The sequence below is a fragment of the Candoia aspera genome, chromosome 1, assembly GCF_035149785.1.
Source record: "Candoia aspera isolate rCanAsp1 chromosome 1, rCanAsp1.hap2, whole genome shotgun sequence".
Lineage (NCBI taxonomy): Eukaryota > Metazoa > Chordata > Lepidosauria > Squamata > Boidae > Candoia > Candoia aspera.
In genome coordinates, this window is record NC_086153.1 from 61,822,385 (window position 1) to 61,836,422 (window position 14,038).

At 39.8% G+C, this 14,038-nt stretch overlaps 1 protein-coding gene across 2 annotated transcripts in view; it reads left to right on the top strand.

Annotated features, from left to right (window-relative positions):
- The window catches only part of MDGA1 (MAM domain containing glycosylphosphatidylinositol anchor 1), a 278,861-nt gene that overhangs the window by 226,789 nt on the left and 38,034 nt on the right, over nucleotides 1-14,038 (top strand). For both annotated transcript variants that reach the window (XM_063304931.1, XM_063304922.1), the window contains exons 13-14: nucleotides 9,031-9,183; nucleotides 11,697-11,828. In XM_063304931.1, coding sequence (XP_063161001.1) covers nucleotides 9,031-9,183; nucleotides 11,697-11,828 — 285 coding nt within the window. The remainder of the gene's footprint in view (nucleotides 1-9,030; nucleotides 9,184-11,696; nucleotides 11,829-14,038) is intronic.

Sequence of the window (14,038 nt, forward strand, 5' to 3'; positions counted from 1 at the left end):
TGGCTGTAGAACTGTACTCTACAAATAATGTTAACTCTTTATGATTTAGACAAGTAGAAACCAGGCTAGATAAAGAATGGGGAATATGAAATTGCCCCTGTTATGGAGTGTTGACTTTGAATATTATTCTATGTATAAAAAGTTATTTTATATATAAATGGTTTTAAAAAATGCATACTTCTGTTTTGCTGAGGGTTCCTCTTCTTTAAAATGTTATAAAATACTTATTTATTTTATTTATTTATTTGTCAAATTTGTCACCGCCCATCTCCGAGCGGAGGAACTCTGGGCAGTTTACAATATAAAACAATAAATACACAATAAAATTTCAATATAAAACACATTATAAAACAATTTTGCAGAGCTACCAAATATAATAAAATCCAGACGGCTATGGTCTCATTCAGTTGTTGTATAAGAGGGGCGCTTCAAGGTACTAGCCAGCCCCAAGTATGACTGTTCTCCTCCCTGCCCCAAGCCCAGTGGCAGAGCCAGGTCTTCAACTTCCTCCAGAAGGCTAGGAGCAATGGGGCTAATCTCACCTCCGGGGTCAAGATGTTCCAGAGGGCGGGCGCTACTGCAGAGAAGGCCCGCCTCCTGGACCCCGCCAGATGGAATTTGCTTATCAACAGGGTCCATAGCATGCCCTCTCTGCACGATCGAGTGGGACGGGCTGATGAAACGGGGAAGAGGCAGTCCCTTAGGTAACCCAGTCCCATGCCATGTAGGGCTTTATAGGTGATAACCAACACCTTGAATTGGACCCAGAAGCAAACTGGTATCTAATGCAGCTCGTGTAGCAGAGATAACAAGGGCATGAGTGACTGTTCGAAGGGCCTCCCGATCCAGGAAAGGGCGTAACTGGTGCACAACACAAAGCTTTGCAAAGGCCCTTCTGGCCACGGCTGCCACCTGCTCTTTGAGCAGGAGTCGTGAGTCCACGAGGACCCCCAAGTTACACACCGGGTTTGTCTGGGGCAGTGCAACCCCACCCAGAACCAAAGATGACAAAGTCCCAGATACGGAAGAGCTCTTAACCCACAGCCACTCCGTCTTACCAGGGTTCAGCCAAAGCTTGTTGTTCCCCATCCAGGCCCCTACAGCCCCCAGGCACCTGGAAAGGGCAGCTACAGCACTTACCTCACCTCGGATGGAGATATACAATTGAGTATCGTCAGCATACTGGTGATACCTCACCCCATGGTGACGGATGATCTCACCCAGTGGTTTTATGTAGATGTTGAATAGGAGAGGAGAGAGAACCGAACCCTGTGGCACCCCACAAAGGAGGGGTCAAGGGTCGGATCTCTCACTCCCTATCACCACCGATTGGGACCGGCCAATTAATTTTATTATCAAAATAAAAGCAAATATCCATCCATCCATCCATCCATCCACATACCCAACTAAGCAGATCATATTCTTGGCTACCCAAGTGTCTTTAGTGACATCTAAAAAATCCACCAAATTCTCTTAAATAAACAAAAGAAGGTAGTTTGTGCCAAGATTTGAACCCAAGCCTTGAACTCTACTACCACAGAGTGGCCTGCATCAAACTGAAAGACTTTTCCCTTTCAACACACTTCAGTTTCTCAGTTCCCTGCATTTCTCATTAGTATGGTTGACTCTTGTACTGAATCCCTTTTGGGAAATGATTTAAAAAAATTAGCATAATGCTTCTGTGGGTTCTGTGAGACATAGTACAGAGAAATGATTCCACCTTGAAACATTAGAAGCATTTTCTTCCCTCCTTCCATCTGTTCATTTCCACCATATCTTTCTAAAAACCACCTTCACTGAAAATGTATACCTAAGCTGTCTTCCATTATGGCAAACATTTCGTCTGTATGTGCCTTTGTCTTGTCCTTTTAAAACCCTTTCTTTTCTTAATTGACTTGGCAAAGGCCCATCCATTCACACATTTCAATCCCTCTAAGCTTATAAAACTGTCAGGACTTTTTGTTTGGATGGTTTTTGTTTTTTTCCCCAAAGTGAAATGTTCCTCTTAAAGGACTCTTTGTTACATTTGTATCCTGAAGAGCTCAAGTTTTTGAAGGACCTGCTTGGCACTGATTATAAAGCTATTCCTTCTGCATCATAGTTTGGTATACTGTGACAAAATGATGAAACATGCAGATGACCTCATCATGCAAATGCTGTGACTTAAGTAGTTGACTCAGATGTCAGGACCCAAGTATCAATGGTAGCACTGACATGATGACCTCACTCTGCGTGTGTTGTCATTTTGGCATCATCATGGTTTGCTGCAGACACTGCTGTTGTTAAGGGCCCCTGAGATATATTTGCCCATTAAAATGGAATGCTAATAATAATACTATTAAGAGATTATAACAGCAGTAATGATGCAAATAAACAATATTCAAAATTTAGTGGCTTTTTGTTCATTTTCATTTCAGGTGTTGACACTGTTTAAAATAAATTAAGCAAATTTCCTAAGAAGAAGGTAGATTTTCAGCCTCTAGCCCACCAGCCAGCTACAGGATACAATACAATTAATGTGTAAAAAAACATTCCAGCTCTCCAGCAATTTATGCCCTGTAGTCAAACACCATAACTCTTCTTATCATTCTGATTTATCAAAAAGTAGATTCATATCTTTCTCCCCAAACCATTACCATGATTTAGAAGACCAACCTCAGGAGAATGCAAATCTGAGGGAAGAAATTGAAGAGTGGATAAGGGATAGATATCTGTTTGGTCATTCCTCAGTTCAAGAGTTCCACACATGTGCATAAGCTGCTTTCCCTTTCAGTGCATGGGGATTGCTCCCACTAGACATTAGGACCTGGAGAGAGTAAAGAAGCTGATCTTGACAAAGACAGACACCTACCTAGTTCACATGAATATAGGAGGGGGAGGAGGTAGAGCACAATCAGACTTGCAAGATTCTATTATTAGAGCCAATCTTAATAAAAGTAGTTTTGGTCTTCCTATGGAGTTGATTTCTTGGTCTGGTCTACATAGTGGGGCTGACAGGACCCATGGCCTGTCCCTCTGGAGTTATAACATTCAGGGAGATATCCATTGGACAGTTGCTTGAAAGAAGAAGAAAGTACTATGTGAAAGCAACCATCTTTGGATCTGTCACTGGTTTTCCTGGTATTTTGACGAGATGTCTTGCCACCATATCTGTTTAAAAACAATATACATCAGGTTCATGATGAATAGAAAGTAATTTGTGGTCAAGCCCTAGTAGTTGGTCCAAACCCAACTCTTGATGCTCTCAACTGGAGGTGGAAATTTTGCAGATTATCTCAATTTACTCCTGTATACTAAATTATCCAATTGCTGTTTATAAGAAGTTGTGGGAGAGAGATTGAGCAGGTGATTTATAAGGGTGGAAAGACCATCACACATGGCTGTCAAAGTAAACCTCAGTTGGGAATTTCCATGGACCAGAGTGAAAGGCAGAGATTTTAGGGACACATAATGCTGATTAATTTACAGACTTGCAAATAATATAATACAATTATTTCATCATCTGCTTTCTCTTTGGTTAATAAGATTTTCCTGCATTATTAGGGCTTGCATGCCATGTAGTGCTAGACACTGGATTTAACAATATCATCTAACCAAATAAGTTGTGGAAGCTAGTTGAGGGAGTATTACTTTCCAGATGCTTTGTGATGATATGGGAATTAGGGTGATCACAGCAGAACTACATTTAATTCTGAGTGTTTACCTCCATTCCTGATTTAACTGGCTCCTTGGTAGTTTTGGGTCATTAAAGTTCTGAGAATCTTTCCCCCCTCTTTTTTTTTTTTAAAAAAACTTGCAAATGGGTTTAAAATTGCAGGACTAATACCTTGATCAAATTCTAGTTCTTCTGATTACATCCTCCTCTTTCTATTGCTTCCTTAAACTTTTGATTAGCTATACCTGTGAGTTTTTAAATAGATATTGTATATTTTACTTCAACCGTACTGGCTGCATTATGGTTTTAAATGTCAATAATTGGAGAGAATGAGAAGAAAATGCTGTTGCATGTCTGGTGGGCCCACCTAGGAAAAATATTCAAACCGTAGATAGATTTGTGGTCTGAGCCTTTTATATTCTTTTATGTGTTATATTCTTTTATAACACATAACTCATTCTTTGTTAATGAGCTTGCAGTTGAACTAATTCCAGACCATTTGCTATAAAGCAGAGTTTCCAGAAAAGCAGACTCTAGCCTGAAGCCAGAATGAAGGAAAAGGAAAAGTGTACAAATAATCAGTTAAAAGACCCCACTGTATTGGAAAGTGTCTGTGCTCACCTAAACCGCCAACAGACAATGGGAATTTTCAGTTGTGGCACTGATAATAAATTATTTAGCAGAACTGTTGTGGGTCTGAATGGAAGCTTCTGCTTCTCCTCCTCCCTGATAGTAAAAAAGCAAAGATTAAATCCCAGAAATTGTTGGGTTCTAAAGCAGACAGGAAAGGCCAACAGTGGGGTGTCCTCTATTCCTGGCCACACAGAGAACACTATTTGTCCCGTTCATGGCAGACTAATGCTTGCATGGTGGGAGTGAATGCTGGTCAGGCAGTATCTAAGATGCTCTGTTGATAACATAGTTTATTACTTAATAAAGATACTCAAATTTAGTTCCATTTCACTGCTGTGTCTTTACTTTTCCTTCTGTGCAGATTTAAGTCAAAGCTTTATATTAGTTTTAATTAGCCTTGACAATAAATTGAGCTTAGAATTGAAATCAGTGAAATTAAAGTGGAAAATGCAAATTAAAGTCTCCCTCAAGTTGAGCACACCTCCTGGTGAGATTTTTCTTGGCAAAAGTACTGAAGCATTTTGCCATTCATTTCTTCTGGAATATTTTTTCAACTTCCCAGTCTAGCCTACAGCCCTGGGATTTTCTGGGGAAACCTCACGGAAATACTGAAAGACTTGATCCTGCTTAGCTTCTCCAAACAGACAAGCTTTCTACTTGGTGACAATGCTGAAGGCACTGGGAATGAGGAAGGGTGCTTTGATCTGATGATGTTCAAAAAAAAGCAACCTCTAATGGCATAGTTTCTTGTAGGAGCTGGGACTGTAGTTTATCCTCTTAGAGATTTAAAATCAATGCAGTAACCTACAGCTGAAATTATGAATCGGAATGGCTGAAATGACCAGGTCTCCCTCACAGTCTTTAAAGCCATTCCATGCCTTCATCCTTATTGCTGCAATTGGAGTTCAATCATCCTCACTCCAATAATGCCTTGGTAGAGCTGTTAAACAGCTCACTTCTGTCTCTGCCTCTCAGACCTGGACCTAAAACAGATCAAATAAGACACAGATTGTTTTTGTGATTTCCTAGTCTCAGATCTCCTGTGTGCATGTTCTGCTGCTTCTTCAGTTCCAGATGCTGGGCAGTCCCCAGCACTCAGCATTATAAACTGTGGCTAATTTGGATTAGGATGCTAATTAGAAATGAATGGACTGTGTAGAGAGCACTTAGTCAGGGTTAATTAGCAGTTAAGTGGCCAGCCAAGCTCCCTTTGGCTGCTGTGTTCACTTCACTGGCAGGAGTTTGCCAGCCAGCTGAGTTTTCATGAGGTCTTCCTAGCACAAGTGCTAAGCAGAGCTTCACCAGGGACTGCCCTTCAGTTCTAATCAAGAAATTGCTGTAAGTTGGTCCTTCACATCCAGCCCACAGCAAAGCTGAATGAGCATGCATTGCATACACATTATAAAATTTAGTTTAAAACTAAGCCCCATTCTAAGTTTAGAGAAACATATGTGGAATCTGTGCAAAGGTTGAAATGAAGGAGGCCAAAAACAGACTGAGAAAGAGGAAAGGAACAATGGTGTACACAGCTGCTCAGTATTCAAAAAAGGCCTTGACACTCAAAGACATTCACAGACACACAATCTAATGCAGGAAGATTTGGTGTGCATAGAAGCTATTCTCCCCAAAGCTTCCCATCTTCTTCAATTTAAATAGATTCTGCCTCTTACCCCCCCCCGCTCCTTTCATAGGTTACAAACACCAGTGAGTATTAGACTACTTGAGACCAGGAGAAAAATACTCCTGGTATTTTTAAAGACTTTGTATCTGTTTGTTTTGCTTTGTACATTTTTCCCCCCAAGGCTCTGATCCTTTCATTCAAGGCTGTCCTCTTACTGTATTATCTTTCTTTATCCATATAAGATCAGGTTCCATCCCTCTCCATTACTTTATTTTTATTATAAAGTTAGATTTTCATCCAGTCCTGGATTGATGGGGTGGAATGTATGTAAAGAAATTTGCAAACCATTATTGCCCCTTTCAGATTATGACACTTTAGGCCATTTGGTTTATTTCTTCGAAGTATTTTTGTACCAACTTCCTGAGAATTATGGAACTATTGCCTGAGAATTCAGAAAAGAATAATATCATATAACATTAAAGCTTTTTTTTTAAGGAAAATACTGAAAAAATACTTTAAAAGACACACTTTCTGGAGTCAGAGACAGTAGGAACTAATCACAGCTCCAAAGGTGCATTTTTGAGGAGGTCATCAGAAAAAACTCTTTCTGGTTTCCCAGAAAAGCAAGACTCCCCCTTCTTCTGTAGACTTTAATAATGTGGCAGGTTCATAACAAGATAGGAAGTCCCTTAGATAGATAAGACCTTGAATACAATTGGCCAGCAATATAGGGTTTTTTTAAAAAATTACTGGCATTATTACATCAATTAACAGCTAACTTGTCACACTTCATAACATTTAAAATTCTGGGTTGTCTTCAAGAATAACCCTCCATAAAGTACGTTGTAATAGTATGTGTGATATAAAAATAGCATAGGTGATTATTGTGAAATCATACTGACTGTAGCTGGTATGCTAAATGTGGTTGTGCAAATACCCATAAATTGTCCTCCCAACAGAGTTCAGAATCATCAGTAAAATAAAATGCTAAATTTACTACCTGCAGCACTCAAATGATTCAAAGCCAAGCCAACAACACAATTCCTTTATGGTGCCCAGCTTGGCCCCTTCTCCAGTTTTGTACCATTAGAACTTGTGCAATCCAAATTTCTAAGATTGGCCTTTCAAGTCCCAAAATGTGTCTCTGATGCCACCCTGAGACTAGAGACATGAAAGCGGAGGCTAGGGTGTGGGTGTCATACTCAACTATTGGCTTAGATTATCCCTTTTTCTCCTTGGCCTTGCCCCATTAACTTTGAGGGATGATTTTCAGTCCACATGGAAACAGGCAGTGGCAACTAAAATCTTATCCCTGGGCTTGTCTCCAGGGCTTCTACTCAGCATGGGATATGATCAGGCCAAGGACTCGTTAAACAGCATGTAGCAGATGCAGTGCCAGTTGGATTTAGCCAGGTCCCCAACAGGTATCCTGCCTCCCCTATGACATACTTAACTAAACTCAAGGTACCCAACTATCGGAGGGCCTTTACCCTGGTGTGTTGTCACGCCCTCCCCTCAGCTGTCCTTGAAGGCCGATACAGGAAGATTCCTTACCTGGAGAAACAATGCCCCTGTGACTCTGGCCACATAGAAACAACAGCGCATGTGCTTCTCCGGTGCCTGAATTATAATGACATTCTCACTAGCCTCATCTTACCATTACTGTATAAATACCCAGGGTGATCAGGACAATTTGACACTTCCCTGCTGCTGTCAGATACCAACCCTGCTACAACATACAATGTTGCCAGGTTCTGCGCAGCAGCGCTTAAAATCCATCAGATGATGACAGGTGCCATAAACTAGTTTTAATGAACGTCCAACTCATCACACTAGAGTGTGATGACATGCTAACCTTTATGCTCCCCTACACCCATCTAATGTTCCTATTCCTCCTTTTAGGTCTTTTTTTCCTTTCCTTTTAGACTTTTGTGACATACATACATACCCTTTTATATTATTCTTTAGATTTTAATGTATTTTCTATGCTTTTAACAGATTGTACCCCATCCTCCTTATGCTGGTCTTTGACTGTAATAAAGATTTGATTTGATAAATTTACAAATTAATAGACTATAAAATAGGAGAACAAGAAACTTAAAATAACAGGACAAAAATAGTTGCTTGGGGCACTACAGCAAAAGATAAAAAGACCCTCCTCTGTTCCTTTCAGCTTTACTTCACATACTGATTTCCTTCTTCAAATTTATGGAGTTTGAGATTATGCCAAATCTGATCACAGCTTTATCTAATTTTTCTTTTGCATTTTGCTCAGCATCTCTTCTTTCCCCCAGTTTTGTGTATGGTTACCCAGCCCTTTTGCATCCCTCCTATGATTATAATTCATTCCATTCGTAAACAGCAAGTGGTCAATGAATATTCATAACTGGATTATGTAACACAAAACATTGAGGAGCTGGACTCCAACATAGGTTTGCGTGCTTTCCCATAATCTGAGGTGCTAAAAGGCTGGAGTGTGAGTAAGGACATTTTCGTGTTCTTTGCTATAGGGAGCCAAAGCTGTTGAAGACAAGTTAGTGAATAAATGTGCCTATATGATCATCCTTGCATCTATAATTAGTGCATTTATAGATTCACTGTGGAAGATTTACAGAGGAGCCAAACACGTGAGGATGCTGGCAGCAAGGCCTGTACGCTTATCCTTGCTTTTTTATTCCATGTGGGTGCAGACAGAATAGAATGTTTTTCTGCATGGCCGGCAGCAGAGTTTTGAAGTACTTGGAGAGTCACTGGGGAAATGTTAAAAGGTATCATAACAAATCTACATGTTGTCTAGATCCATCCATCACGCAAATATGATCACAGTGTGCTTTGTTAAGTCATCTATAAACAGGCAGGACATTTTTCAATGTATAGATTTTACACTCTCCCCTATTTATTTAAAGCTAAAGAAAAGGCAGGGCTGTTGATTAGTTTTTGTGACTTCTTACTTGTTGCAGTTTGTGGATGGGAGATGCAACATGTTTCCATGGATTAGTGTTATTATCCCAGTGCAGAAGTATCATTATTACAAGGAAGTTATTTTTTTGTCTCCTGTATACTCCACCAGACAAGATCATGTTGGAATGATCTACTTATTAGGCACCTTACCTGCCTACAGGTAACACCTGCCACTTTGAAGATGAGAAGATCTGTGGTTATATCCAGGACACAACAGACAACTTTGACTGGATTCGTCAAAGCAGTCTAACCCATGATCCAAAGCGCACCGCCAACACAGGCCCCACCATGGATTTCAGTGGGACACCAGAAGGTGAGTAGGCTACCTGTCCTAAGTCAGGAACCACGCTGAGACAAGGAATAGGTCTCTAGTGTTTTATTACTGCTACATTAGACAGAAAATCCTAACAAACTGAAGAAGCGTGGGAAAAACCCAGACAGATAAACCCCAAAAGTTAAGGCGGGTCTGATCTGTGTCTCTTTGAATGGCTACTTAACTCCTCAGTACTACGCATGCGTTTTCCCCCCTGGATAGGGCCCCCCTCCTGCTCACCATCAGTACTCATGACACTACCAGTTTCCTAATTCAAAGTTAAGGCCCCTGCATTTTCCTAATCCTGCCTCCTCTCTGGTGAGACTTGTAATAGGTGAGGGAAGACTTCCCCACTTCATAAGGAACTATGAAATAGTATTTGTCATCAGTCTCACGCAAATGTCCATCTGCTATCTTTCTACTTATTTTGAATCTACTCCTCCAAATGTCTATCTACCACACAACTAACTTCTGTCTCTTGGGTCCATGCTGGAAGCCGGAATAATTTTAGCAACTTTTGTTGGGGCTGAAACCTTTCAGTTCAGTTCTTAGTTCTTCCCACCACCCACCATTTTGCCCTTTCCTTCTTCCTTCCTGAAATCTTCAGATTTTAATTTACATGACTGCACTGAGAATTTGCAGAAGATAGACAGAACCGCTGCCTCTAGATTTTGTCAAATCTTCTCTAAGAACAATTTGTTTTACTATATTATACTTCATCTTAAGATGTGAGAATAAAATATATAAATATAATAAAATATATAAAATATAGCTTTGTATACACACTCGTGCACATGTGTACACGCACACTCCTGCTCTGTATTAGACGTGGGGAACAAGCAGCTAATTTGCATTTTCTTTTTCACATTAAATACCCAATTAAAACTCCCACAGCTTTGTTCAGGGGAATCAGGAGAACGTTAGTTTTTGTTACTGGCTAATTGCTGCTGCCAAATGTCTTTGTTCCATTAATGCATACACAGAGGGAAGAAGCAAGTGGGAATTGGGGAAACAAGTTTAAACATTCCAAAATGGCTAGCTGACTTCTGGAGCAGGAGTCCAGCAAAGCCTCCAGATTCTTGTGTTTTTCCATGCAATTTTTCAGAAGAGGTTATGATGATGTAATTCATGATGCAAATTTGATTTTTGAAGCTCAGGCTAGTCAACCTATCCCTTTACCTCATACCCAGAGCCCATTTCTGTCTAAGTTTCATGGTGATTACAATCCACATTCCTGTCTGTTATATTTTATAGGGGAACCTGAATATTCAGATACTGGGGATCACCATCAGAAGCAGGGTCATGATAGTAGAGGTCCAAAGTGACCCTGGAGAAGTTTGGTTGGCCTAAAATGAATTGTCTTCCTGTTATCAGCTTCCACAAGACCCTTGCCGCTGTGCTGAGTGAACAGAGAATAGGAACTGAGGAGAAATTAGAAACTGCCTATTTAATTTGCATTTCCCAAATGAAGCCAAACACAGCAAAGCATCAATATTTACACTTTTCTGAAGGGAGATCACAACTTATAAAATCCCCAAAAAAGGAAAGTGCACCCCAAAATGAGCATATTCTGGAAGAAGCTTATTAAACATTTGCTAGTAAAAATGCATCTATTAAAATGTATTTAGGCTTTTATTCTCATTTTTTTTAAAAGTTGATATTTTGTTGATGTGGAAATAACAAAGAATGATTTAAGCCTGGAAAATGAGAAATTGAAAAAAAAAAAACCTAACAGGACCATCCGTTCTTAATGGAGACCATGATATTGAGTATATCTTCTACTTGTTTGAAGTTTCCTTAAATAGCAGCTGCTGAAGAGCAACAGTGATTCTCTCCCCTGCTTGTGAAACTTCTAAATGCAACAGGCTGGCCCTTGTGTGGCATAGAATACTGGACTAAATGGGTCTCTGGCATGATCAGTACTTTATTATATTCTCCAATAGGTGTGCATTTTAGGACAAGATTTATGGTAGGCAGACAGTCTTTCTTTCTATGAAAGCTTGGCTAGTACAAACTGACATACTGGTTGCAAAGCCATGCTCCCAAGAAACATCAGGCATCTCCAGAACTGTCTGAAAAAATATTGAGATAATTGGGGTGGGAGAGAATAGTAGGATTCGAACAAAGAGAGTGTGGTAGAATGGAACTAGTATATGGAGGCCCAGGTTCACGTCCATCTTCTGCCATAGAAGCTCACTGGATGATTTGGACCACTTACTCACATGACTGTTATTGGAATAAAATGAAGGATGTTTTCCACATAAGCCACCTAGAATCCTGGAGGAAAGGGAGATATAAATCTGTAAACAAATAAATAAATAGGTAGCCAAATTCTATCTCTTCATCATGATGAAGCTGAGACCAAAAATTCCAGTTTAGCACCCCAAAAGGAGCTGAGTCGAATCCTTACTTTTCTTCATACCACTTCTAAACAGGATTTCCCAATCCCGTTGGCGTGAAAAGAACTGTGGCAATGTGTTACCTTTCCTTATCTTGGTTTCTCTGCTCTCTAGGGTACTACATGTTCATTGAAGCCTCTGCACCCCGAGTAAAGGATGACAAAGCTAGGTTAATCAGCCCTATGTACAACATGACTGCCAGATTCTGTGTCTCCTTCTATTATCACATGTATGGGAAGCACATTGGTAAGTAACCTTGAAGGACTGCTGCTCATTGGGATGGAGAAAGAACACTCTGAGATTTAGAGGAATTGCCTATTCATTGCAAATTACAGGGAAATAATGCTCTCAAGTGTACGATATGCCATGTCTGTTTTGCAGGGGTGATTGTCAATGTGGATTGTTGTTTTATTTTTAGGCACTGGAGTTGTTTTTCAGGCAAGTAATACTTTTTGTTTTGCTATTTGAAAAGCAATACCAAAGTTGAATCCTGAAGAGGACATCTCCATCTCTCTTATGATTTGTGTATATGATTGCTTCATCTCTGTCTTTCATCATTTCTAGCTCTAGTGCAGAGCTGAAATTGTGGAATATGTTGTAGGGGAAGACAAATGACATATAGCTGTGACTTTGTCTATCTGATATTGCCCAGATGTTGGACTACAACTCCAAGAATTCCCATTATTCTGGCTGAGAATTCTGGGGATTGTGATCCAACTTATGGGATTCAGAAGGTTGCTTTAGAAGAACATCCTCACTATTTTTCAGATGTATTTATTTTTATACCATAAGAGTTAGAAACTTGATTTTGATGTTTTCAGATGAGGCTTCAGACTTAGAAAAGTTAGGAAAGTTTTTACATGTGTATGATTGTTAGAAGCATGGTTATGGCCAGCTTAACTCTTTTTATCCTATGCTTCTCATAGCTGTGATACAGCTTCACCATTTTTCCCTTTCTGATTCCAGTTTCTGGGAGAATCCTCCTAAGAAGGGATTTTCTTACATTCCAACTTTTCATTGAGACATTATATGTGATTGGATAGGATTGGATTGGATTGGAAAGTGGACAGTAACATTTATTAGGATATTTGGGGTCTAGTTTGGAGAGAACTTAGAAGGACTGTTTGAGCAGGACAATCAAGATAGCAATAGGGTTTTTCTGGTTACTACTATGGTTTGAAGAGAATAAACAAGACTCAGAAAATGGCAAAATCATGTGCAAATAAGGATTTGTTTATGAGGCAAAGTCATTTCAAAGGACATCTCTTTCTTCCTCTTCACCTCCTGTCACTGATTGTTGAGATGAAGCTGTACATGGACAAAACCACAAAAGTACCTAATGAGTTTCCATATTCACTCAAGGAGCAATTGCTAATTTGTCACCTCTTGATTATGATTTCATTAATTTGAATAATAAATGCACTCTTTCAAAAGCCACTAAGTTATTAATCACCTGCTGGACTGAGAAATCAGGGCCCAGTCAGTAGTATGTCTGCCTATTGATAAACAAGGTTCATAAACAGAGTTAATTAACATCTTCCTCTATCTAAGCATATGAGATATCACCAAGTGGAACTTAGTCTGTGGCACCTTTTTTCCTATATACAGGAAAAAAGAGAATGGCTGTGTTAAACTATGTCTCCTTGACAGTATGAAGACCCACATCTGCCTCACTGATAGCTAGCCAGGCATGGACATGCAGAAGTCTTCATTCACATTAGGTGATGAATGCCTGTAAGATTGTCTGATATAGGCCTGAGCCAGAATTGTGTCATTTTGTTCTTGCCTGGTCAATTTTGGACATTTGTTGGTTAATTCTTAAATTTTACCGTTAAGTAATTGTCCTGCGTTAATCTCAAAAAGGACTTTTATTTCAAGTCCTGGAAATATAGAAAGATACCAAGAACAGCTCTTTTAAATTTTCCTTGAACAAGATCAAGATGTCTTATATATGGGAATATTATTTTAAAAAAATATGACAATGCTGGGTAAGCTGCAGGTTGTGTGTACTTTACCCAGTGGCCTTCTGGGAGCTCCCAAAGCACTCTGGGGCACAGCCACTGAAATTTGGTGGTAAAATGGCCAATTTTAACTTTTAAGACCAGAAAATTAGGCTGGGGAGGGAGCACAGGGCTTTTGGGAAGTAAACCACTCAATTTCCACACTGTTCTACAAACCCTCAAAACTATCTGAAAAGCAGCCCATCAGTTTTCAGCCCAACTCCTGTGACTTGCAGACCAGTCAGGAAGAAGAGTTGTGACCATTAGGCCAGAAACAAAAATTGATGATCTCTGGATTAGGGGAATAGCTAACCACCATCACCACTTCCCTGGTTTAGGCATTACTTAGGGGTACTGCAATGATATGGACACTGCTTTGGACCATTTCAGTCTAATAATGTATTTACTCTGAGTACAACAACTAAGAAAACCAGAGAAACATTGATGAATCCTTTC